Source organism: Ursus americanus, chromosome 1 (genome assembly GCF_024610735.1).
Source record: "Ursus americanus isolate L20-20 chromosome 1, mUrsAme1.1.p, whole genome shotgun sequence".
NCBI lineage: Eukaryota > Metazoa > Chordata > Mammalia > Carnivora > Ursidae > Ursus > Ursus americanus.
Window position 1 is genome coordinate 100,960,792 of NC_142127.1, and position 26,964 is coordinate 100,987,755.

The following is a 26,964-nucleotide window of genomic DNA, read 5'->3' on the forward strand; positions in this document are numbered from 1 at the left end:
GCTCTGTGAATTACACCCATATCTGTGTGACTTCCGATCGTTAGGAGCACAAGATCAGAAGCAGGAGACAGTTCTGGGCAGAGTCCACTGTGATGTTGGGCTGTCAGCTGGAGTTCAGAGCTGGGTGCTAGTAGAAAAGAATAAGCAGGTCCCAGCTGAGGTGACCGGGCAGAAATGGAACCAGCCTGGGGAAATGCTGGGTACGTGACTCAGGGCTGGCAGGTGGGGGTCCGGGGGGATGGAGAGGCAGAGCAGAGCCCAGATAACTGGGCTGACTCGTGGATTACGTGGTGTGAGTTAGAGGAGCCAGCTTTCAGGGGAGAGAGACTCACCGTAAAAATGGGAGGGGATTTATATGGAGGAGGCTTTCATTTCCAGGCGTAAGGAGGAATTCAATAGAGATTTCCACACAGTGAACTGGCTGAGTGATTTAATTGCCTTGTATGTCATAAAGAGAGTCTCCCTCTGGATGAGGAGTTGGACTGGGGACCATTTAGTCCCCTTCCCATTCCACTCCTGCGAGTTCCTGACGGGCCTGTGCACCTTATGGAGGTCAGTGATGATTGGTAAAAGGTCTGATTGCACTTAATGTCACAGCCCCTTCCTTGCCCTCAGCTCCCAGCAGCCCATTGTTTTCTCCCGTCACATTTAAGTCATGTGTATGGGATAATGGAGCAGCTGACAGTTTGGGATGATTCTGTCAGCGTGTGTTTCTGAGAGTATACAGTTCACAGCTGACAAATATCCAACAGAACCAGCTGTGCAGGAGATCGAAGAGCGGCAGCCATGGGTGTGATGGTGCATGATCTCAAGTTTTCAATCTGAGACCTCCGAAGTAGAAAGATACCATAAAAAAAAGGAAAGGTAGGGAATCACATGGAGGCAAAAAGGTTGGTCACCTCTCTGATAGCTTTTCAGCAGTGGGACACGAGGGCTGGGGCAGGATCAGATCACCAAGCAAAATAAAGTGATGTTTATATCCCAGTCGGTTAGTAATCATGCTTTTGATAATATTTCAAGCATCTTTTTCCATCCCAAGCAAATGTGACAATAAGATTTTATCTTCCTAAAATGATGTTTTAGGCAAGTGATTGATGACCTGTTTAATGATCTAATATTTGTAATGCACATTTTCCACAGTCTTTTTTTTCCTTTTTGTTATGGAAATTTTCAAACATTGGTGTGAGTAAAGAGTAAAAGAACTCTGGGTCCCATCATCCATCATCCTGTCATGCAGCCCCAGTTAGCTACATCTGCCAGTCTGTTCTCTTTGCCCCACACACTTTTGCCAGAGCAATTTAAAGTGAATCCCAGACATTGTAGTTCATCCATAAAGATGTCAGCATCCATAGTCTTTTTGCCTCTTTCTTTCTTCCTTCCTTCCTTCCTTCCTTCCTTCCTTCCTTCCTTTCTCTCTTTCTCTTTCTTTCTTTCTTTCTCTTTCTTTCTTTTCTTTTCTTTCTTTCTTTTCTTTTTCTTTCTTTCTTCCTTCCTTTCCTTTCCTTTCCTTTCCTTTTTTTCCTTTTCTTTCTTTCCTTTTCTATCTATCTATCTATCTATCTATCTATTTATTTTAGAGAGGGTGGGAGGGGCAGAGGGAGAGAGAGAGAGTCCCAAGCAGGCTCCCTTCTGAACACAGAGCCCTATGCGGGGCTCAATCAGACGCCCAAACAGCTGAGCCACCCAGATGCCTCCCATAGTCTTTTAAGAGACGTTTTAGTGACATCTTCTGGTATTCTTTTCTCTCATTCTAGGAGGGGATGCTTTTTACTCCATTTCCCTTCGCATCCTGAACACAAGAAAAGATGCCATCTTTTCAGATTATTTGTTCTAGTTTGGACGCCAGTCTCAAAAATTTCCCTGTGAAGGGGTGCCTGGGTGGCTCAGTCGATTAAGAGTCTGACTCTTGATTTCAGCTCAGGTCATCGTCTTGGGGTCATGAGTTCAAGCTCTGCTTTTGGCTTCAAACTCAGTGGGGAGTCTGCTTGGGATTCTCTCCCTGTCCCTGTGTCCCTGCTGTGCACACTCCCTCTCTCTCCAAAATAATTAAACCTTTAGAGAAAAAAAGTTTCCCTGTTAAGAATTTATTCTTTTTTAAAAGATTTTTTTTTATTTATTGGGCAGAGAACGAGCATAAGCAGACAAGAGTGGCAGAGAGAGGGAGGAGCAGGTTCCCCGCTAAGCAGGGAGCCCAATGCGGGGCTCAGTCCCAGGACCCCGGGATCATGACCTGAGCCGAAGGCAGACACTTAACCGACAGCCGCCCAGGCGTCCCTCCCTGTGAAGAATTTAAATTCTCCCAAAGTGACACCTACTTTATTGAAGGCCTGTTCACCATCAGGCACAGTCCTAGGTCACACAACTTGGTGGAAGTCCTTTTCTGTAGATGAGCAAGTAAGCTGAGACTCGGAAAGTTAAGAAACTTGGCAGAAGTGACCCTGCTACTATACACTAGTGCCGCGTTGTTTCCAGAACTGTAACACTGACGTGTAGCAGCAGGACTGGTATCTGCTCGTATTAGGACTCCATATGAGGATATATTCACATTAGGAAAGCCATAAAGACTTCCTCTATTTTGAGAACCCATGCTGTACTTTCACTAGATAGTTTAGCGTGTAGCATTAATATAATCTGGACCAAAAGAGAGGAAGTTAATCAGAGGTTTACTTTTAAGGTCATAGTAAAATATAGACTGAAATTTCATTTTTCTTAAGAAATAAAATTAATGTAAAGACAAACTTAAGAATAAAATGGTAATAATCTTAGGAGACCTTGGGCTAGAAATCCAAGTTAGTTTATGAGCGGACCCCCTTTATTTCTGGATGAGTGTCTTAGCGCCTTTGGTTAGGTGGCGTCCAGAGTGTTCATTTGTACTGGGCTCCTTCCTCTCGGGAATGGCCGTGATTGGGGTTGAAGCGGGTGCTTGTCTTGCAGGATGCTCATGACGGGGAAGTCAACGCTGTGCAGTTCAGTCCGGGCTCCCGGCTGCTGGCCACAGGAGGCATGGATCGGAGAGTTAAGCTTTGGGAAGTGTTTGGAGGTGAGACCCCAGAGTGCAAAGAAAGAGGCTGCACTGGTGACATCTGGTTGACCTTGCTTTCAGGCAATCTTTAAATCGTTCACCTTCTCCAAATATCCAGTATTTTGTGTAAGGAATTATCTGTCCAAAGCATTATCACCATCTCAGACACTATAGCTGAGTGGATATTTGCTCTGAATTTTTAAGTAGTGACTAGAAAATGCTGTTAAGTTATGGATTCGTTAGTGTTTATGTTTTCTCAGATATAATTGGAACATCTTCCAAGATAGTACATGTTTTAGAAGCAAAATAAAAAGGCTTTAGTCATAGACTTTAGAATTAAGCTATACATTGAGCGGAGGTGTGTACATTTAATAACACCGGTGACTTTGGCCTAGGGAAAAAGATTGAGGTCATATCTAAGCATGAGAATAAAAAGAAGTGTATCTTCCAGGAAAAATGTCTTTAACAAGCAGCTTATGATCAAGGGCCGGAAGACCAAAACCTCGTTTCTTTGATTAGACCTTGTTTCAGAAGTGGCTTCAGAGTACTCAGAAATGGGATGGCATTAAAACAGGAAATGGGACTTAATGAAGTCATCTCTTAGAATTCTGAAGCTGGGTATGGCTCAATTTCAGCATTTTGAGATTTAGTTAAACCTCATGTTTTTTTAATAAAGCAAGGTCGAGGAATAAGGTTGAAGATGTTAATAAGAACCACTTTGTCAACTTTGCGTAGTTGTAGCGCTTACGTGCCCACGTCCAACAAGGAGTAGATCCAGTAGGCCTTTGTCCGTGTTATGTCCCCTGATCCTCGCCATAGCCCCGTGCAGTTTGAAAGGTGGGTATCGCCCGTACTTGACAAGATGAAAACATGAAAACTCAGAGACATACTTGATTTGCATAGTTGATTTACATGGCTGGTAACTGATTAGCATTGCAAGGAGGTGGCAGAACCAGGACCTGAGCTGGGTCTTCTGACTGCAGAGCCCTCTCTTCCCGCTGTGGCCTCCCCTGAGCTGTAAAGCAGCTGCAGAAGTATCTGGGTGACTACTTTTGGTGTGTTTAGAGCAAGACCAATCTATTGATCCCTTTGGTAATAATAGATTATCAATAAAGCACCAAAGTTGTCTGCCCTCGCCATTTTTTTTTTTCCCCTGGAAAGTGACTCCATAGTTAAATTGCTGGCAGATACAGCTAGTTGAAGCCCATGAAAATTTGCGCCATTTTACCCAGAAACACCTTATGAATAATAATTGTGAAAACTGCGATAATACAGTAATAAAGCCATATCATAATAGAAGTTTTATGAGATTTGGTTTTTTTTAAATCTAAGCAGATCACTGTTTTGATTATGTCTTGTGATTAAATAAAAATAACTCTAGAAATACTTTTACTTCCTGGTAGTAAAAGCAGTTGTAAGAAAATTAGAACTAACCTTTAGTAACAGTGTTACTTTTTTGCTGCTGAAAAGGAAGTAAATAGAAAGTAATATTGGCATAATTTGTGTCAATAAGATAAAAAGTTTCTACTGGGTCTACAGAAATAACAGAATGTTCGGCAGCACTTTTTATTTTGGGGAACAAATATCAGTTATGGCCTAATTATAGGGCGTTTCTTCTGCAAATCACTTATTCAGTCGGCAGGTTTTTTCCTCCTTGGCTAATATTTACTGAATCTTGGAAGGTACTAAGTCCAGAAAGCCTTTTATGAAATAGTTTTTTTACCCTTTTAAAGTGTCAGAGGAAGGGCAGTAGGAGCATCTGTCCTTGCTCTATCAAAATTTTGCAGAAGCTCCATTGGGATGTTGATATACCTTCTCTTGGTGCCCTGTAGATAAAGAGCTTTGTAAAGGGTTTTTTTTGATGTTTGAGATCAACCTCTTATGTAGAATAGTATTTATTGGTCATTTCTTACATTTTGGCAATGCGTTAACTGCCAGAGAAATAGACCATTATCTTGGGCATAAGCCAAAGCGATATTTCTTAGAATTTACAGTAATATTTTTGTAAAGATCTAAATAAAGACTTTAATTAGTGAATACTGGCCTTTTCTGACTTTTGAAAATCTAATGAAAGCTAGGATCCAAGAAAAGGCATTAAATGTGCTGTACAGGTATTTTGCAAATAAATTCAGAGGGTGGGCCTCATCAACCAGTTTAATAATCCTGACCCTAAATGTATTTGATATCTCCAAACCACTATTCATATCATAATTATTACCAGTTAGAAGTACTAAGAGAAAAGGCTGTTCTTTGAAATGTTTCCTATTTTGTGCTCCCCCTTTTGTGAACTTCTTTTTTAAGATTATTTATTTTAAAGGGGGAGGGGGCGTCTGGGTGGCTCAGTCGGTTAAGCGTCTGCCTTCAGCTCAGGTCATGATCCCGGGGTCCTGGGATGGAGCCCCAGTGCATCAGGCTCCCTGCTCAGCGGGAAGCCTGCCTCTCCTCCCTCTGCCTGCTGCTCCCCCTACTTTTGCTTTCTCTCTCTGTCAAATAAATAAAATCTTTAAAAAAAAAAAAAATTATTTAGAGAGGGAGAGAGAGAACCCCAGCAGACTCCGCTCTGAGTGCGGGTTCCTGACGCGGGGCTTGGTCTCAAGACCCTGAGATCATGACCTGAGCGAAATCAGGAGTCGGATGCTCAGTCAGCAGACTCTCAGGCGCCCCACCCCCTTTTATGAATTTGATTTGAATGGTTCCTTAATTGTTTTCTGAGCTTGTCATCCTTAAGCTACCCTTTAAAAAGGGGCTTAATCACATCATTTTGAGACTTGGACTCTTGTCAGTTTGTGCCTACATCATTAAAGTTCCCGCGTGGGTGGCCAGAGTTGTCTGAGAGCAGGACCCAGGAGCCTGTGGCTGGGTCTGTTGGTGAGGGAGGCTGGGGCTAGGGGAGTGCCGGCAGCCAGTTGGATTGCCAGAATCTCTGGTTCCCGGAGACAGAGGAGGTGTACGGACAAATTCCAGAAACTCCAGACTAGTTTTACTGGCATTCTAAGGACTTAGCCAGTTACACATAACTAAAAAAAAATTTCAGACCCTAAGGAGAATTAACACATAGATTCTAAAAAATTTAGTGGTCAGGTTCTACAGAAGTGATCGTTAAATCGATACAAATATTGGTCAAACCCAAAGGTATATTTATCTGAATTAGAAATTTTTACTGAGAAATAGCAGAACTAAAACTCAGTCTCTAGACGAATTGACATGTCTTTAAAATTCCTGTATTTATTTCTTTGTAAAGGGAATTGATGACTCTAACTTTCTTGAAAAGAACAGCGTAGTGCCTGCTAAGAGCTGGCCCTGCGTTGGCTTACACGCTCGCGGCTCCTCCAGGGGACCAGCCCTCCGCTTGTCTCACTGCCATGTTTGTCCCGCTGCTCTTAAGTGCTGGCTCGGTGCAGGACAGCCGCTCTTTGCAGCCTTTAGTTGGCTTCTGCTGTGTTTCAGGTGCCCCGTTGTAACATAGGTGTTAGCCTTACTTTCCTTCCTCTCCTCTGTCTTCCTTTTTATCCAGATAAATGTGAGCTCAAGGGCTCTCTGTCCGGCAGTAATGCAGGGATTACGAGCATCGAATTTGACAGCGCTGTGAGTATACCGTGTCTGTGGAAATGAGTGCACTTAGAGGTGCTGAGAAACCATTTAAGACATCCGGTTCTTGAAATTTAAAAATCGCTCAATTTCCCTGCTGTTCTCTTATCTTTAAGTCCAACCAGTGTTGGATCAGGATGCAGGTGGATTATAAATTCTGTGCTGGGTGTGACCGTGTTGAAGTCTGGGTGAGGGAGGCAGGTCTGTGGTGCCCCGGCTGAAGCTCCTGAAGCTCGGGCGGCGCAGGGGCAGGGGAGGGGCTCTAGCTAGGTGCATGAGAGACGGGCAGGTCTCGGGGAGAGTAGTATTGGCAGGGTGCGGCAGGGGAGAGCCGGTGCCTCGGCTCTGCAGCTTGGACAGTGTGTAGAGAATTGGTATTTGCCGTTACCGAAGGGGGCAGAGGGGTTGGCTAATGAACTCTAGGGCAAGTTCCAGTTTGAGCTGGAGAGTCTGCAGCATTCCAGCGGGACAGCGGGATTTAGCAACTTCAGGAGCAAAGTGTGGATTTACCGGGTTGGTGGGTGGACAGAATACCGGGGGTAAGTAATGGTTGGTATCCACATCAGGCGTGCAACTTTTGAGCATCTGGTAAACCTTTTCTGGACTTAATTCTTGGGGAATTTGTATTGTGTGGGCGAAATCCTCTATTTTGTCTAAAATTTGTCTCTCCCCCACCCCTCCTATTTCCATAGGGATCTTACCTCTTAGCAGCTTCGAATGATTTTGCAAGTCGAATCTGGACTGTGGATGATTATCGGTTACGGGTAAGATCCAGTTAAAGTTAGTATAATCTCCAAACTTATGAGCTTCTCAAGCACAAAATGTAGGAGATGGCAGGTTGATTAATTAGAATCGTGTTTTTGTGAAAATCATACTTTATTCCCTCTGCCCTTCTCTTTCCCCCTTGGGAAAATTTGTGTTTCCATGTTACATTCTTCCTTTGTCCAAGATTCAGTTTCAAAATACTTGCACTAAGAAGCCATCACATTTGGGGCGCCTGGGTGGCACAGCGGTTAAGCATCTGCCTTCGGCTCAGGGCGTGATCCTGGCATTATGGGATCGAGCCCCACATCAGGCTCCTCTGCTATGAGCCTGCTTCTTCCTCTCCCACTCCCCCTGCTTGTGTTCCCTCTCTCGCTGGCTGTCTCTATCTCTGTCAAATAAATAAATAAAATCTTAAAAAAAAAAAAAAAAAAAAAGAAGCCATCACATTTCACATGAAAGACTTGGGGTGTTCCTATTCCTAAGAACTAGATACTTGGGGCAGGTGTCCATTTTAGCGGAACTTCAGGGATCCCAGCATTGTTGTAGAAATTGTGTTTGTTATGTCTCCAAGAGTAATAATGAGCTCACAGAGTAGAGCTGAAAGTAGGACATAGGAGTGCATGTGGGTGCACTTTGGATAGTGAGAACCACAACTAACACAAGGTGGGAGCAGGTGGCAGGGAAAAGGGGAGGGTGGGGGTCACGTGAAGGAATTCGCATGTGAACCCAAAGTTGTTAAGTCGCTTGGCCTCCACAACAAAGACCAAAACTTGATGGTTATAGCACTTTTGTTCTAATGAAAAACAAATAGCTTAATTTGGAGACACATTGTTTTTCTCTTTAAGCCCGAAGCAGTTTTCACATGAGCTCATTAAGAAAAGGCTGTTGAAAGATAAGAGGGAAGCTGAGGTTTTTATGAAGAAAAAAAATTTGACACAAGCTTTTGTCCATTAGCCCGCACGAGGTATGGTGTTGAGAGGCTCTTCAGGGTACATCTGCAGAGAGGCGGGGAGCTGCAGCAGAATGGTCTTTTGCCAGGGGTCTGATCTGATGATGCCAGGATGTGGCTAGAAGAATCTTTAGAAATGCACAGTTAACCTATCGCATAGGCTCTCCATTTAATTGAAGGAACTCTAGGAAAAATCACCAGTATTAGATGCTAGTCACTACCTCACAGGTGGTGGTGGTGATCCTTTGTTCTAAGTTGGAAGAAGACCCAGAGCTACCCGTGCACAAAGTATGGGGCGTGAAGCTGACAAAGGTAGCGTTCCCTTGTGAATGTGGAAGAGCCCACTTTGTGTTCTTGTCTGAATAGAGGAACAGGGAGGTGGACCACGGGCCCCCGTGGGCAGGGCTGGACCCTCTGCTGAAGCAGTAGTCACTTCCGTTCCAAGGCTGAACAAGTTCTCAGTTGCAGCCCTCTACTTCACCTTCAACGTGGCCTAGCCCGTTCTCATGGCAACATTATAATCTGCCGTGGGCTGTGCTGTTCTCTATTAACCGTCGATCGCTTACTGGACACCTGCGACAGGGTTGAATATGTCTGTAGTCGTTAGTTTGCCTAAAGGAAAAGGGACTTTTCTTGAGTGGCTTCTATGTGTCAGACCCAGTACTGAGGTACTGTATGTACCCTACTGCTTTTTCACTCCCAGGGGAACAAAGTGAAGTAGGTTATGGGGAAACCAAGGCTCAGATAAGCCCACAAAATTGCCTAAGGTCCCACAGCTACCAGATGAGAATGGTAACTGGGCCCCATGCTCTTCTCTGTTTGACCTGGATTATTCTGGTGCCGCTAGAGACTGAGGTACAGCAGAACTGTCTCACCGTGAAGAGGGACATACAGTCTTCCTTACATCGTAGGCCCTCGGAAGAGAAAAGCAAGCAGTTGAGAGGTCAACCAGTTGTACAGGATGGTATTTTTCACTGGTAAAAGAGTTCTATTCAGGTGGGCATCAGCCCCTGGGTTAGAAATAAGAAGGTAGTGGTGGTGGTGGGAGCCGGACCTGGAAGACAGAGATCATAATGTTCGAAAACTGTTTCCAAGTGAGCTAGTTTGCAGAGTTGGGCCGTGTTTCACTGGAGAGGGTGCTCAGGCTGTGGGAGCACCGAGCTTCAGCTGGGGTTGCTGACGGCTTGGGGGCTGGTGGCAGGATGGCAGCCTCCTTAGCTGGGCTAGCCAGCTTTGAGGGCGTCTGGCCTGCTCTCCGTGTATGTGTGATGAAGATCAGGAGGCCTTTTTGAACATCTCTGCCCAGAGACAGACGTGAAACTCTTATGGGGTCCGGGAAGTAAAGAGGCTCCCTGTTGTAGGAGGCTCTGGCTTCTACTTAGACCCTAGTTAACAGAGGATGTTGGAAGACACCGAAGTTGATGTTCTGAAATTCAGGATCCAGGCCCTTAGTTTTTATGATAAGGGAATGGTGTTGGGAGAGACCAGAATGCAAGGAGCAGCTGGCTGAGTGCTTGCTTTCAAATGCTTGTAGTGGAGGTGTCCTAGAAACAGCCTGGTATTTACAGAGGACTCCTTTGAATAGCAGGTGTTTTAGACTCCCAGGGTCCTTGCAAAACTGCCCAGCTGCTCTCTAAAATGTGACTTGAGGAACGGGGTTGAACAGTCCACCTTGTTCACTTCTCTAATGTTGACATGGGAAAGTAACCACAATGACGTGACTGGCTTTCAGGTGGTGGTTTTTGCTTCAGAAACGTCCTCATCGAGTTTTGCATTTTTCTGAGGTCAGTCGATTGGTTGGTGCTGATGGTGGTTGCCTGCATGGTGGGTAGCCCTCGGATCTGCCCTGAGGTACCGGGGAGGGGGGGCCCTGGCAGGGCGCAGGAGAAGAGAGGTTCAAGCTGCTCTGACATCTGAACCCACTGCCCCGTCTCTTAGGAGCCGCTGTTTGAAAAAGGAAGCTAAAACCTGAAAGTTAAATAAATTGCATTGAATTAAATAGTGAAAAGAAATACCAAGAACACTGAGTGTTTAAAAATTTTACATAAGTCTGATGCACTTAGGATAAGGACTTTGTAAATTAAGGAAAGAAGCCTGGAGGAGGCTGTGTTCCATACCTTTGAGGGCACGGAGCTGGAGCGCATCAGCTGGATTTCCTCCAAGGACGAGATTTGCGGAAGGCCAGACTTTTTTAAAAAGCAAGCTAACACAATATGAAGAGCCAGGAAATAACTGCACCCCTTTTCTTTCTTTTATCATTCCAACAATTTTACTCTGGGAAATAAGCCTGGAGAAGGCTGTGTGCCCATAGCTGTTCACTGTAGCGCCATTTGTGCTCATGAGATGTAGAGTGACCTAGGTGTCCGCTGGGCACAGAAATTTCCGTTAAATTATAATCGCCACTTGAAGATTATTTAACTGTCAGAGTAACCCTGCAGGCTCTTAGCGGGTGCAGGAAGGAAGCGCATTAATGCTCCCAGCAGTGGGCCTTGTGCACGGGTCACCTCGTTTGGTCCTTTTACTGAAACAGCAGGAGGAAGAGGTTCGTCTTTCACAGATGTTCAAGCCCCGGCTGTTCAAAGCCAGAGCATCTTCAGCTGTCATGTGAAAACTACTTCTACTGTAATGTTAAAAGAGCAGTGGATACATTTTTAGGAGAATTTTCACATGAGAGCGATGAAAGTATTAGCGTGCATATAGTAGAGTTCACAAAAACGAGTGCGCTCACAAGCCTGTTGCTGAGCCGTGGCTCTCCCTCCGGTATTTGCCAACTGGGATTTTACTTCTGTAGAAAGAAAGAAAACAGTGAATGTACCCAAGACTTCAATTTCTCTGAAGAAGTAGTTCTTTTCTCCGAACTTAATTTACGTGGCATGAGGCATACCCTTGCCAAGTTGAATGTCTCCCCATGATCCTTAGTTTGGATGATCTGTACTGAGTGGAATCCTTACTCCCGTGCTGTATTGAATGTGAGCCTTATTGCTGGAGTTTTCTGGATCTTACGACAAGGATCCGTGGGAGGTTTTTACACAGCCACAGCACAGCTGCCCCCTGGCTGGCAGCAATTGTATGATGCTGTTCCAGTTTCAGTATGGTTTAAATGTGGGAGAAATGAGTCTTCGAATCTGTGCCAGCTTCTCCCTTCGAAAGGGAGAAGTACGTGTGGGCCTGAGTTTTCTGTTCTGTGCTGAAATGGTGTTGCTCCACTGAGCAGGGAGGGAAGATTGGTTTCAAAAATTCTCACACTAAACATTTCACACAAAACTGTGAGATCGCGTCTTTGGGAGTCAGTGTGGAAACCCTATAAGTAACTTAGCAGTTGTAGTAAGTATATTAAAGTTTTTAAAGGCTTATTTATTTATTTATTGGTTGGCTTGTTAAAAAGAAAACCTCAATGAATACCTTCTAAGCCTTTGAGATTTTGTACATAGGAGCATGTTGACCCACACGGAAAAGAAGTCCATGGTGAGTAGTGAAAGGTCTGACTCCCAGGGTCCCCTCCCCGTACCCTTTGCATCCCACTGGGCTCCAGGAGTGCCGTGATGGGCAGAACGGCAGCTGGTGCTGGGCGAGGCCCCAGTGCTGTGCTCCTTGGCCAGCACCCCACAGCTAGCCACAGAGCGGTTTGATTGTTGGGAGTGCTGGTATCTGTGGTTATGGTCTGACATTTCAAGCTGAGACCTCTGATTGAAAAAACCCCCAGGGGTTTTAATTGTTTATTTAAAGAGTCCTGTTGTTTCCTTTTGTAAATTATGCCTGCAGGGAACCTGTCTGTTCTGACTTTAAATAGGGTCTGGACTTGGAGAGGCACTGGGTAAAATCCAGGCTTTTTAAAAATTCTGTGATTTGATACAATCCAGATTTACAAAGAAGGTTGCAAGAACACTATAGACTGGTGGTATGTGTAACAGAACTTATTTCAGAAAGGTCCTCCAACAGCCCGTCCCCTTTTTTGAGGATAGAGGCACTTGAAGTTGGCACTAGTGGTGCTGGATTTTTTTTTTTTTTTTAATGTTATTTGTGCTGGGAGATTTATGCTCTTCCTCTTGATACCTCACCTCTGGGCCACACTGAAAGATGGGCTTTCTGGACATTTTGCCTAGCCACATAGCCTTTTGTCTCAATATTCCTGACCAGATCCCTGGGTGTTTGGAGAAGCTAGCTCTTCCAGCATGGTGTGCCCCCGCGGCTTACGCCGGCTGTGTTCTCTCTCCTAGCACACACTCACAGGACACAGTGGCAAAGTGCTGTCTGCCAAGTTCCTGCTGGACAATGCGCGTATTGTTTCCGGAAGTCATGACCGGACCCTCAAGCTCTGGGATCTACGCAGCAAAGTCTGTGAGGAAATTCAGTCTGTCTATATGTATAATAAGACGTTAACCGCGAGGGGTTTGTTGCCACACGAAAGCCTATGTTTAATATGATAAAATTTGAATTACAAGTCCGGTTTCTTGTTCAGAGTGGCACTGAGGTGGTGACAGCTTTTCGTGTTTGAGGTTGTGTTTAAATAAGGCTCTGGTTCCTCGGGGCGAGAGGGAAGCGATGCCTGCACAGCCACGGAGGGGCTTCTGCCTGATTACTGATGTTCATTCTTCTTTCAGGCATAAAGACGGTGTTTGCAGGATCCAGCTGTAATGATATCGTTTGCACGGAGCAGTGTGTCATGAGTGGACATTTTGACAAGAAAATTCGTTTCTGGGACATCCGGTATAATATCCTGGAGCTCAGTGGGGGAGGCAGATCAGGGGGTCTTCCTGTGGTAGAGCTCTGATGAGGTTTTATATATAGGGTGTGTTTTTTAAAATTCCTGAAAGTGCCAGAAACGAGCTCCAGTCCGCATCTATCTCTGTAGTTCGATATTCTTTACCATGAAGCAGACTGTCGCGCTCAGCGATACTTATGAGCATGCTCTGTGCACTTACGAGGCACTTTGCCAGCTGCTAGGTAAACAAAGACAGCTAGGTAGTTTGAAATGTCACAGGGAAGACCCACACACAGGCCTGCACAGTGTTCTGAAGTAGCGCCAGGCACCTTGGTCCAAGGACATGAGGGAACGGCTGTCAGGATGAGTCTTAAGAAGTGAGTGGGCGTCACATGGCAGAAAAGCCCCTGACAGACAGACTTTCCAGACGGGACAGCAGGACAGCCTGGTAGGTCAGGCTGTGGGCACACAGGACTAGCCGGTGGTGGGTTGGGATCAGATGGCTGTTTGTAAGTGATTTGCTCCTGTAAGCCGTTGGGTGTTGATCACAGGACCACTCCACACGAGTGCGTAGATGGTGCTGGTGGTGTTAAGATGGTGTCCTGGGAGCGGGGACCTCATCCAGCAGTAAAGGAGACGTGGAGGGGAACAGACTTGAGGGAGCATTTGCACACGGGGGTGAGGAAGGGGAGAACCGAAGCCAGAGCAGGAATAAGCGACAGATACCGTGTTACGATAAGAATGCACATTTGTGGTTTCTAAGAGACACTTGGATAAACAGGAGCAGAGTCTTTGAGAGAGGTTGAATGGGGAAAAAAACAGAAGTCCTCACAGGAAGACTCAGAAAACATGAAGAAGGAGTGGCTCAGAGATAGCCCTCGGAACAGGAGACAGCATTTTAGGAAGCCACCGAGGAGGGGAGGCCACAGATAGGGAGGAGGCTGTAGAGTCCTGTTGGAGGCCACGGCTGGGGGAGCAGAGGGGTCGGATGGTGGGAGGAGTCTGAGGGAATAGGCCGAGGGGCAAGGCCGGTGGGTTAGGGAGGTCGCTGCTGGTCACGGTGGATGCAGGGTGGTTGTGGAGATGTGGGGACAGGGAGCCTGTGCTCATAGATGATGCTTGGAAAGGCCAGGTGGGAAGTTGGTGGCTTCTGGACAGCACTTCCAAATTTGATTCACACCCTTTTGTTAGCCTTTTGACCCTGAAACATTTTAGTGTTAAACTCGATATTGGAAGTCTTCCGGTGCACCCCCTAATTGGCCAGATGGAGACCCTGAGTCCCAGGGAAGTGCATTGACTTGCCTCCAGCCACACATTTAGCAACAATAAGATAAACACTCTTACTTAGTGTTTGCTGGAAGTAGGAAATCATTTCATTGAAAGCTTACAACAAAATGACTACAGAAGGGTCCACACCTCCTTTGGCCGTATCACCAATAGGGCCCTGCAGAATTGCTGTTCACGGGCCTGGGTGGGGACTGGAGCCTGGAGGGCAGTCGGACAAATGAAGAGGAGGGACTTGGCTAGGGCGGGGACTCTGCCCTGGAGTCCAGCTCCACACCTGGAATCACCCAGCTGGACTTGGGGCTCCTGGAGCTGAACTTCGTAAGGCAGGGAGCCTGTGAGAGGCCGCACATTTGTCCGCGTACAGTGCAGCATCCCAGACCCACCGGAGCAGGTTTATGAGGCCTTGGCCACGTCGACATATCAGAAGAAGAAGAGTACTGGATGGGTAGTAGCCCTGCTTAGCTCGTGCTGAGCCGAAGCTCTGATGGCAGTTATGGTAGCATTCCCCAGACGGGCGAGGAAGTTAGTTCTTCCCAAATTCAGAGTTCTGGTACTTAAACTATTACTATAGAATATATTGATAGAAAAATAATAAAAGCAGTCCCTGAAGTGATTTCTCTAAGGTTGGGACACATTCACTGTCCTTCAAGAGTACGGCATCATTTCCCCCTCTTCTCCACGGACCCTGGCATCCTGGTCAAAATGGGGAAGTTCTCATGCTTCTGTGTTGACGTCTTCTCAGACTTCCCATCACTTTCGTAGATCGGAGAGCACTGTCCGGGAGATGGAGCTGCTGGGGAAGATTACTGCCCTGGACTTAAACCCGGAGAGAACGGAACTCCTCAGCTGCTCTCGTGATGACCTGCTAAAGATCATCGACCTGCGAATCAATGCCGTCAGACAGACATTTAGGTAACTGCAGGCAATGCTGGTTTGGGTTTTACTTGAATCTTGCTGTTTTTTCTGGGGGTCGCATGAACACCAGAGGGCCTGACCCTGCTCTCTCAAATCCTGAGTGGTGTGAGCTCTCGGGGTAACGATGCTCTTGTTGGTTTCAGCGCGCCTGGGTTCAAGTGCGGCTCTGATTGGACCAGAGTTGTGTTCAGGTGAGTAGCAGTGCTCCTCCTGCCCTGCCCCACCCCCCCGACCTGGTACATCCCAGCGGGGCATCTGTACACTCTCACCCTGAGGGAGTGTCCAGGAGTGACCTGGAAGCTCAGCACTAGGGGTCACTGTCACTGTCTCCTTCCTTTCTGGTGTTCCTAAGAGCTGTTGGAGAGCTTCTAGGGAAGGTGGGCTCTCTGGAGAAGGGCAGCCCCCTTTCCTAGTTCTCGCTCTGCCTGCACAGCACTTCTCCCATGGGATGCTGAATTAGGGGTGGGTGGCTGACACTTTTCTGGTCTTACTGTGTTCTGCAGCCCTGATGGTGGTTATGTGGCAGCGGGCTCCGCTGAGGGCTCTCTCTACATCTGGAGCGTGCTCTCGGGGAAAGTGGAGAAGGTCCTTTCCAAGCAGCATGGGTAAGGGGAACCCTGTTAGCCCCCCTGAGGTTGTGTGCAGGTGCTGTGACTTTATCCCGGGGGTCCTGCCCCTTTGGGCATGGACTGAGTCCACCCCGGGTGGGCGGTGTGTGCTCGCTGGCTCTGCTGTGAGCGAGGTCAGTGGGGAGGGCTGGGGCCGTTTGTGCAGTAGAGCGAGCTGCAGTGTTCTGCTTAACGATATGACAGGCTATCCCAGTTAGAGCCCTTCGAGCAGTGGCTGCTGGAAAAAGGTTTGGGAAGCATCCTGTCTCTCTGATCATCTAGCACCGCTTCTCCCTCTTTCTTCTCCGCTTCTTCTCCCTTCGGAAAGACTGGTTGTAAACACAGATTTTCAGACTCTTTTTCAGTCCTTCCCCAAGCTCCTTTTTTTCTTAGCTTTGTTCTCTCCACCCAAGCTCAACTGCTAGTTGGAATAAAGATGGGGCTTTCCTCCAGAACCACCTCTCCCTGCTCCCAGGGGCAGTGGCCATTGTCCACTCCTCAGTCGGTCCCCTGAGGCTCTAGTTGGAGGGTGCGAGCTATGGCCTTAGGGTAGACTTGGTACAACCTGACTCCTTTCATTCCTAAACTGCTTCCTAAAGTACAGTGTTCCTTTGAGTTCTCGTGCTCATTCACAGGGGCCTGCCTGTTGGGGGCAGCAGTCCTGGTGAGCAAGCCAGGCTTTGGAGCAAGCCTTGCTCCCAGAATGTGAGGGAGCCTGGCGTTCAGTTCATTAAGATCTCACAGATGTTTCGACCTCTCCCTTTGAAGCTCGTCCATCAATGCGGTGGCGTGGTCCCCCTCCGGCTCCCACGTCGTCAGTGTGGACAAAGGAAGCAAAGCTGTGCTGTGGTCAGAGTATTGATGGCACCTCCGAGAGAGCGAGAGAGAGAGAGAGAGAGAGAGGAGCCGAAGCCAGAGAAGCGCACAAGCTCCCGTGGCTCTGTCCTGGCAGGTGGTGTGTGGGGTGTAGCTTTGACCTCCAGAGACGAGCTGGGGCCGCGTGGTGTCATGGCCTGCCTTTGAACGGGATTTCTGAGGATTTTAGCTGAGGTCTCTAATGGCCTGAAAGAGTAACACTGAAAAAATCTGTCCCTGCAGTCACTTAGCAGGGGTTCAGGTTCTTGCCTTGATTTGGGTGGGAAACACTACTGGCTCTGATCTTCCATACCTCAGCGGGGAGAGCACGGGCACCTGCCAGCTTCCTCACTGGCCGGCAGGGCCAAGAACACCCCACACACGCGTGGGAGTTGGTTCTCCCTCCGTGCTTTCTCCCATCCTTCCAGAGTCGGTTCTGGCCCAATGCACGTCCTGTCACCTTGGGATGGTTTTCCCGGTGAACTCGCTTGAATCGTTGGATTAACAGAAACCCAAACAGGATTATCCCTGCCCTCAGCCCACAGGGACTGCCCTGATTTCTGAGGAGACGACGGGACTGTGGTCCTCCCTGCTGGTCTCTGTCCTTATTATGAGGCTCTTACTCTGATCTCATCTGATTACTGTTGGAATTTCCTTAGATCTCCTAAACCGTTCTTAGAAAGCAGCTGTTCTTCAAAGCTTCAGGCTTCCTTTCTCCCTAACGATGCTACACACCTGGTTCTTGATCAAGGAATAGATCTCAGTTTGGTTACCAAACACTTTTTGGAGGTAGGAGAGGAAGTGCAGTAACCTTCTTCCAAGGAAGTGGGCGAGCTGCAGGAGTAGAGTGGCTTCCTCCGGCCACCTGCAGACTCCCAGAAAGTGGGTGGGGCACACACCACCTTCTTTCCAGGTGTGCCATGGTTACAGTTGCTGGTGACAAGGGATTGGAGGCCTCGAATGTATTAGCCTGCAGCCAGCAGTTCTGGGTCACTGCCCCTTCGCCAAGCCTCTGTGCAATACCCCCTCGGTGCTTTAGTGCCAGGAGCCCATTCCAAGAAGCATGGCAAGGTCATCTTGAGGTTCCAGGAGTTCTGGTCGGGGCCAGGGAAAAACTGGCCTATGGCTTTTTTTTTTTTTTTTTTAAACATTTATCTTTACCATTTTACCTGTGTATATCATTTTAGTTCCTGAGTGACTGAAACACCAATACTTTCATCACTTTTTAATTTGCACTTTATTTTTTTCCTTCCACACTTGTGCTCTGGACAGCTGTGGGTATGAGTGCTGGAGCTGGGTGAGGAGGGCCGCTGTGTCCGTCCTCCCTCTCTCCCCAGCCCTCCTGCCCCCCTTTCCAGCTTGCTGCTCCAAGAGCTCGAGGGGAGGTGGAATTCACAGGCCAGGGCGCATCTTTTATTTATTTAATTATGTTGCCCAACAGAACTTGATTGTAAATAAAAAAGAAATCTGTTATATACTTTTCAAACTCTGTCTCTTGGTGGTTATTTTTTATGCTCCTCTGTCCTTCGGCAAAAAAGCTGTTTCTTTCATCTGTTTTCATGGTATTCGTTCATTGGTAAATAACAGCTACTATTTTCCTGGAGTCTCTCCTCGTTGTTCATCATTTAAGCCTCCACTACCACTGCCTGTAAACCAGCATTCTATTTTCACGCCACATGTAAGTCTTAACTCAGCAAAGGGTCTCGTGAATCTCTGCGTCTGTCCTGCTGAGCACCCAGCGCACTCAACCAGACTCCTACCCTCGGCTCCACACTGCAGGCGGTGCAAGTGCCTGGTTCCCCACTGGAGCCTTTGTCCGTAGGATTGATGAGGAGCCATACCTGTCTCCTGCTGGTCTCCGGTCTCTCTGCTGAAGGGGTATGAATTACCTCACAGGGGAGTGATTCGTTCACGGAGACCCTGTCTCTAGCAAGCAGCCTTGTGCTATGACAAATCCTGATCTCCCGGAGTCCCCCCTCCCCTCCGACCTCTGTCCCGTTCCCTTATGACTGTTTTACCAAGGGTCCAGCCAAACATCTGCTTAGCCCAGAACCTGGGGGCAGGATTCTGTTGTGTACTGAAGTCTTGAGGCACCCAGAAGTCTCCAGAAGGCCGAAGGAGTCCTTTGCAATCACTTTCAAGAAGGTAAGTCATTCTTAAAAGAGGTGTAAAGTAAGCATTGCAGTAACCTCCAATTATCCTGTTTTCTTTGAACTTGGAGGGAAGCTTGGCTACTCTCTACTTTGAACAAAGAAAGGTTTCAGTTTGAGATCATCCGCACGGTGAAGCTCTCTTCAGGTCACCTGCCAGGGCCGAGCTGTTGAGCGTGTGGACTCACACAGCAGTGGAGTAGGACTTCATTTGACTGATGGTCCTGACGCACCATGTCTGTCAGATCATCTGGGACCCTCCCCACTGCTGCGGGTTCTGCTGGTGGGGGTGGGAGGTGGGCATAGGAGTTTCTCCATTTCCCAGATGAACCCTGGGCACTGGGAGCTGGTATGCTACCTCGTCAGTGGTGTCGGCTTTGACCCAGACATTCACATATCTCAGAAGTTGAGAATTTTTAAATGTTTTTTAAATGAACTTATATTCTCTAGGTCATTTCCCAAAATAGTGTGATAAATGAAGCTCAGTGCCTTATTCTTAAAGCACATACTGCGTACACAGCCTTTGTCCTATAAATGCTGCAAAGCCCCTCTGCGTCTTTCACGTGTGGCACGCGGGAGATTTTGTATGGACACGGGTTAGTGGAGGAAGCTGCTCTCAGCCAGGAGGGGCCAGCCTGGGCTCAAGGTGGCTTGGTTGGCAAGTTCCAGATCTCTTGAGTGGACCAAGGTGTGCAGAGCTACCTGCGTCTTCGCAGGGCACAGCACAACCCAGCTCTTCGAGAACTGGACGTTTTGAAATGTGCACTTGAAACTCCTCACCCGTGTGGGCACTGGGAAAAAGCAGCCGTGATGAAATTCCCCTCACCAGACTGCCGGACTGCGGAAACCACAACGTTTCTGGGTTCCTGCGAGCCCTTGCGTTGTAATCAGGAGCCTGTGGCTCTCAGATTCTGTGGTCTGAGAAATGTATCCCATGTTGTAAGGCGGGGGGGGGAGGGGTGTCGTCTCGAAGCCTAATGAGAAGCTGTTCTAGTGTCCCGACCCCTAGTGGGCGCCACTGCCTCCAGTCGGTCTTCCTCTCCAGGCCCACAGGCTGCCACCAGATGGCCTCGGGCTGGCCACGGGGATGCTTTACTCCACGATGTTTTTTTTCTTGTGCCCTACAATAATGCCCACTCGCTAGAAATCCCAAGTTTTCAAGCCAATAATAAACTTCGGAAATCTTGAATAAAGTGAAATATACCCATTTGTATAGATTCTGTAAGAAAAGTACAATCTAGTAAGATCGGTCAAGAAAATTATTTTTAACCTGTTTCACCTCCACAAAGTTTGATATTTGTACCTCAGGGAGCTCTCTGGCTTTCATAGCACAGCCCTGCTGGTTTCCATCTCTGCCTCCTCACCCTTCCCTGCCTTCATTCCAGATACTTTTTCCAGCCTCTGTGTGCTCCAGCCATGCTGTGCTCCTCAAACACTCACACTCTCCTTCGAGAGTTTTCCCTGGGGCTCCACAGCCCTTGTCTAACCCTGACTGACTGACAGGCTCAGTGAGCACACCCACATCCGGTGGCTCCAGAACCGAGAGGAAACCCTCGTGTGGAAGGAGCCCTGGGGCAGCTACCCGCCACTCAGCAGCTCTTGAGTACTTGACAGCAAACCTAAAGCATGTCATTTCCCCCGTAAATCAGCACTCATGCCAAAACACCAAGGACACCGTGCCATAATTCCGCCTCATAGAATTGACAAGAACTCCGTGTCATCAACTATCCAGTCCATATTCAAATGTTCCCAACTGTTTCAACAATGGATTTTCTTCGATGGGCTTATTTGGATCAGGATCCAGTTAGCTTTTGCTGCGTAACGAACTACCTTAAAAATGTAATGGCTTGAAATAACCATGATTCTCCCGATCCTGTGAGTGGGCCGGGGTGGCCTAGTTGGGGATGAATGGTAGAGGGTGGCCCTAGTCACGTCCGGCAGGCAGCTAGGAGAACAAGAATGACGCAGCAAGGATGCACGCGTCAATGTGTGAGCACTTGTCACTCCGCCGGGGTGGCCTTCATCACATCCCATTGGCCAGAGCAGATAGCACAAGCAGCCCTGCCTGAGTGTGGGATGCCACCCGGCAGCATGGGGACAGGACAGGACTCACTTGGAGCTGTTGTGGCAATTGTCCACAGTTAGGGCTCCATTCTGTTCTCTCGGGTCTTTTTTATTCTGTTGCTGACTTCTTTTTTTGCCCCACACTGGATCAGTTCACTTTCCCCAAAGAAGCAGTACGTGTGTCCCACGTGGGAACAGTGGCCCTGCGCATGGCCGTGTGCCAGGCTTCTGTGGCTCTGCCCTGACCCTAGATGTGGAGAGGAGAGCAGGTGAATCAGGCTCTGGGCTGCATTTTCCTGGAGAAACAGCCTTAAGAGACAGTGTAGGCGGTTATGCTTGTGAGCCGGGCTGGGCAGCATGCAGGCCACACGCAGTCTGGTTTCTTTTCAGGAAGCCCTCAGTGCTGCTGCTCCTGAGAGTACACGCCCAGATGGTTCTAAGAACCTGTACATCAAGTCTCAGGACCCCCTACCCCCCACCCCGTGGTGCTCGGCACCCTCCGCACTCAGTCAAGTTTTTATTTAGTAGGATTGAATCAGCAAAAAGCAAACCAGACAGTCCCCAAAAGGTGGGTCATAACCAGCCAAAGGGACGAGTGAGGAGGAGGGAGGGAGAGTAGTCAAAAACCTAAGAATAAACCACAAAGGAAGCGGAAGTGTTGTGTAGGAACTGGTCTGTATGTGTATGTGTCAGTTTCGGGTCACAGTGTAAAAAGTGTTACTTCTTTTTTACTGATTTTAAGTTATTGAAATTCACACAAAACATTTTAAAGTATATTCACAGTGTTCAACCACCACCCTTGTCTAGGTCCAACACAAAAGGACCTTGTTGAAACTGGATCAGTGTCCATTTTTCCCCGCACTCTTCTGATCTCCAGCAAGCAGCTGACCCACCCGAGGAAGAGCGCGGGCCCTTGTCTGAGCTTGGGCTGCCAGCGCAGAACACCACACACCGGGCGGCTCCGATGACCGATGCTTCTTTCTCCTGCTTCTGGAGGCTGGAAGTCTGAGGTCAAGGCTCCAACAAGGTAGGTTCCTTCCCCAGGCCTTCGCTCCACAGAGGAGGCGGCATGCCTGACTTCCGAGTGTACTTGCCCGGTGGAGAGTGGGTGTCTCTTACAAGGACACTAATCCTATCAGATCAACGCCCCGCCCTGTGACCTCGTACAACCCCGATCACCTCCCAGCACCCCACCACACCGGGGGCTTCGGGCGTGTAGATTTGCAGGGAGGGGGGGTAGGGGGGTGCCCAGACACTCAGTTCCTCCGAGAGGCCTCTCCCGAAGCGCGCACAGCTTCAGGATGAAGCTGCTCGGTTTGTGCCTGGCCACACAATCTTGTATCGAAGTGGCTTCACGACCCCCCGGAAGCCCTTCTAGCGCTAGGAGCCCTGTGGCGTGACGAGGATAGCAGTGAGGCCCAGCGACTTCCCCAAGGTCGCAGGGGACACATCAGTGGGCCGCACAACCTCGGACTCCAGCCTGGGGCTGCTGGTTCAGCATGCCCCCTTTAAACGGACGCCTGGAGCACCGAGTGCCATTCTCAGCACCACGCCTCAAGATGGACATTCAAATCTGCCTAGGGGTGGGACCCCAGGGTGGCGAGAGGGTGGTGATGTCCATGAGGAATGAGCACCTGTGTCCTAATCATGGGTGAGTCACCTTTGGAAGAGATTAGATTAACTCGCAGCAATGGAGGGAAGTAGAAGGGAAGCTGAGTCCTTCCTAACAAGAATTTTCTCATGTGTCACACTGTTTCAAAGAAAGGTGGTAATGATTTCCCCATCCCTGGAAGCGTTCAACGACTGCTTATTATGGATGTTGAGAGGAGAGCCAAAAAAGGGGTGGAATGTGAACTACATTCTTTTTTCTTTTTTTATTTACTTTTTTTTTTTCTTTTTTGAAGTAGGCTCCACACTGGGCTTGAACTCATGACCCTGAGATCGAGACCTGAGCTGAGATCAAGAGTCAGATGCTTAACCAACTAAGCCACCCAGGCGCCCCTGGATGACATTCTTTTTAAAAGTGTCTGCCCAACTCGAGAACCCACAGGATTTCAGTTATGATTTCAGATGCTATAAGCCAACCCAACCTGTAACAGCCCTCTGTTCCTTAGGCCAGTTGACCAAGAGGTTCACGTTGGAATGAAGGTGGCTTTTAAAAGCCCTGATTCCCTGGCACTCTTCGTAAATAGAGTTGCCCAGTCTTTTCAGGTGCTCTCTGCTTCAGGGAAACCCAGGTGGTGAGGACACAAGATTTTCATTTGTAGTTGATGTTTAGTGGGGTATACCAGTTTTCCTCATGCGTGTGCCCTAATAAACCCCTAAGACGATAACCTAACCCTGAAGCCATAAGCTTCTTAAGCTGAACATCCCCACCCTGCCACCCCCGCGAGCTGGCTGGTGCTGCGTGTGGTATCTGAAGTGAGGCTCAGGGCCTGGAGCTTCCTCTCACTGGACACCAACTCCAGAGAAGCAAGCTTGCCGTCACCAGTGGCTCCCAGACTTCGCATTCATAGAGCAGCCCATTTCCAAAAAAGCTGTAGGGGAAGGCGACATCTTTTTATTTTGGCCAAGTAAGGATTTTTTTTTTTTTTCCTAAACCACCATCTACTCTCATCTTCATTTTATAAAAGAAAGGACATTTTGTCCTTATGCTTAGCGGCTGCGTTCTGAAATATTTGAGTAGAGTGTCATGATGTCTGCAATTTACTTTCAAACGGTTCAAAAGGAAAAAGCAATACACAGGTGAGCACATGCACTGAAGTGTTCATTGTCAAATCTCACAGTGGACTCTGTGGGTGTTTATTGTATTATTCCAACTTTTCTCTATGTTCTAAACTTCACAATAGATTTCAGAAAGTGCAAAACTCATGGCGGGAGGCAAATCAGTGGTTGCCAGAGATTGGAGGGTTGGTGGAAGAGTTGACTGAATTGGGGGGGCAGGGAACTTTTGGGGGGATGGAAATGTTCTGTCTTAACCATAGTGGTAGTTAAACTCATCACACTGCACTTTAAAATGGGCAAATTTGCTTGTATGTAAAGTATACCTCAATAAAGAGGGAGGAAAGAAGAAGGACATCTTAATATCCAAAAATGGAGGACTTCATAACCTTAGAACAAAGGAGGACAGTCGTTTACAGTGAAGACATTTGGCTCCATGACAAAGCTTACAACAGTGCCTTTGTTTTTCTCATTTTTCTGTCAAGCAGAGACAAATTCAGCACAGACCAGAGGCTGGGAATGACTACCAGAGACTACATTTCCAAAAGGCATGAGGTCCCAACCCACCCCCCAAGTTTTCCCCACCTGCCAGGAATTGGCAGGTCAATGACTGAAATCCGTCAGTCTGCACCCTCCCAGCGACCTGGTGGTAACAAAACTGTGAGAATGGGTGTCCCAAGAGCAGCCAGAGCTGCAAGCAGGTCCCGGATGCTGCAGCCTCTCTGGTGGGGACATGAAAAGACGCACCCTGGTCATTTGTCTTCCTCTTGTTGGCGTGTTTCTAAGGGGAAAATCAGATATTCTTTTAAATTCTAACAATGTTATCTTTTAACCTTTCTGCTATAGGAGAAGTAAATGACTTGCAGAAAAACTTTAAATTACAGACAAGAAAAAAAATTTAAAAACAAGTAAAATTTGACATACCCACCACACAGAGACCATTTAGCTCCTTAGTACGTATCCTTGCAGATTATGCATATAATGCATATGTGTGTATATATGTGTAAGTATAAATAAGTAGGCATATATGGGTACATATACACACAGTGTGTGTGTTTGCAAGATGTGGTCATATTACACATGCCATCCTATGACCTTTGTGTGGTCACAGTCTCTACCTTCTCGAGATATTACTGTCTTACACGTCACCTAGACCATATTCAGATTTTGCCGATGGACCCACATGTCCTGTAGATCCTGTTTTTCAAATTGGAGATCCAGTCTGGGATCACACATTACATCTGGATGTTGAGTCCCTTGAGTGTCTTTTAATCAAGTACCTCCCTTTTCTGTGACATTGGTTTATGAAAGGCACCAGCTACTTTTCCATTTATCTGGTAACTCTTGTGGTGTCTTCTAGCTTGTTCTTCTAGTCCCTGCATTTCCCATAAACCAGAAGTGATGTTGAAACACTTAATGGATTCCAGTTCACCCAAGGTGATACATCACTTCTGGTTGGCACCATTGTCAATGCTAAGATTGACCGTGGACCATGCCTGGTCCCCCGCTGCGCAGCCAGGCTCGCACCTTGTGATGAGCCCAGGATCCATTTACCGTCACTGTGGTGCTAATGGGGACAGCCATTTCTCCATCAACTCTTCACCTGATGGTTTTGACCCCAATGAGTAATCTTTGTTTGAGTCCATCATTTCATCAGTATTTTAAGATGGTACTTTTACTATCATTCAGCTATAATAAGACCAACAGATCTGGAGACAATGGCCACTGAAAAGATAATTTGTTACTTAGTTCTCGAAAGGAGGGGGCAGCCCATGCCACACAGGATCACCTGTGAAGCACCAGGTTTGGTCAAGAGGCAGGGGGATGGAGGGGAAAACATGGGCAGGAGACTTCTTGTGGTTTCCATAGGAAAGAACTGGTGAGGCAAGATAAGCAGGTTTAAGATTGGAGAGGTTGAATAACTTCATCTGGCGCTGTGGTGACGGGCTCTGTCCAGTTGGCTGAACCCTGGTCTGGAGATGATCAGGTCAGGGCAGTAGTGGATAGTGTGACAGCCTGTCCCAGGAGGAACCAAGGCCACTGAGGCGTCTGGGCTCCAGATTGGTTAGTTTGCAATTTGTTGTCTCTTTGGGAAAGGGGTAGCCTTGGAGGTGCAGTCTCTCCAGCGTCCAGATGTCAAAGCATCAGAATTACAGAAAACAGGGTGCACCTGGCTGCTCCGTTGTCAATATGAGTCTTGATCTCGGGGTTGTGAGTTTGAGCCCCATGTTGGGCATGCAGATTACTTAAATAAACAAACAAACATTTAAAAAATACAGAAAATCAAAAGTCATGAATAATCCAGAGTTGTCAAAGCATGTTTTTCTACTTCCATCATTCCTTTTGCATTTAGTAGCTGGCAATTCTCTGTTAAAAAAAAAGTTTTCTCCCTTAGAAATTAAAAATATTGTTTCTCAATTTTAGCTATCGTCAGCTATCACACTGTTGCAATCCAGTGACTTGTCCATGTGCTTTAAGCATATAGTAAGATCCCTCTTCTAGATGCTGGAGATGGGATAGGTGCAAAGAGCCAGGAATCTCTACACTCCTGGAGCTTACGTGTGAGTGGCGAAGGGCGGGGGGCGGGGGGAGAGGCAGGAAACAAGATACACAGGTTCTCCTGTATGCGAGACAGTGACAAGTGCTGTGAAGAAAAATAATGCGGAAGAGGCCGCAAGTTTTGGGTGAAGTGGCGCACGATAGGCTGCAGGATGAATGGGGTCACATTGAAGTAAAGACCCAAAGGAATTCAGGAAGCAAACCAAGTGGCTCTCTGTGGGAAGAATGTTCCAGAAGGGGAAACAGTTAAGTGCAAAGGCCTTGAGGCAGGTTTGAAGGAAAGCAAAGAGACAGGTGGGCTGGAGCCAAGTGGGTGAGGTAGTGAGAACTAAGGTCAGGGGTGCCCGGGTGGCTTAGTCGGTTAAGCTTAGGTGTTGGTCTCAGGGTTGTGGGTTCAAGCCCCGCATTGTGCTCCATGCTGGGCGTGGAGCCTACTGGAAAGAAAGGAAGGGAGGGGAGAGGAGGGGAGGGGAGGGAGGGAGGGAACAAGGGAGGAAGGAAGGAAGGAAAGAAAAAGAAAAGGAAGGAAGGAAAGAAGGAAAAAGGAGGGAGAGAAATGGAAAGGAAAGAGAAAAGGGAGTCAGAGGTAACAGGGATCAGATCTTGGGGGGCCTTTCAGGCATTGTCCAGGCAAGGAGGAAGCCACTAGAAGTTTCCACAGATGCTAACATCTCAAACGTTAGAACAAGCTTTCTGCTTAGACTTGCTTCATTCCCAGACACCATGTCAAGTTCAATATGTAATGTGTTAATGGCCACAGTGCCCCATCTGTTTATTCC

General features: G+C 47.6%; 1 protein-coding gene and 2 non-coding genes across 5 annotated transcripts in view; all 3 read left to right on the forward strand.

Annotated features, from left to right (window-relative positions):
- Positions 1-18,177, forward strand: part of ATG16L1 (autophagy related 16 like 1) — a 37,801-nt gene extending 19,624 nt beyond the window's left edge. For all 3 annotated transcript variants that reach the window (XM_045794096.2, XM_045794097.2, XM_045794098.2), the window contains 9 exons: positions 2,935-3,040; positions 6,537-6,607; positions 7,303-7,374; positions 12,542-12,662; positions 12,926-13,031; positions 15,076-15,225; positions 15,372-15,419; positions 15,732-15,833; positions 16,605-18,177. In XM_045794096.2, the coding sequence (XP_045650052.1) occupies positions 2,935-3,040; positions 6,537-6,607; positions 7,303-7,374; positions 12,542-12,662; positions 12,926-13,031; positions 15,076-15,225; positions 15,372-15,419; positions 15,732-15,833; positions 16,605-16,698 (870 nt within the window). In that variant the 3' untranslated portion in view covers positions 16,699-18,177. The remainder of the gene's footprint in view (positions 1-2,934; positions 3,041-6,536; positions 6,608-7,302; positions 7,375-12,541; positions 12,663-12,925; positions 13,032-15,075; positions 15,226-15,371; positions 15,420-15,731; positions 15,834-16,604) is intronic.
- On the forward strand, positions 552-829 carry LOC123790130 (small Cajal body-specific RNA 6). The gene has a single exon (XR_006779014.1).
- Positions 11,782-12,006, forward strand: LOC123790131 (small Cajal body-specific RNA 6). The gene has a single exon (XR_006779015.1).
- Positions 18,178-26,964: the final 8,787 nt, after the last annotated feature.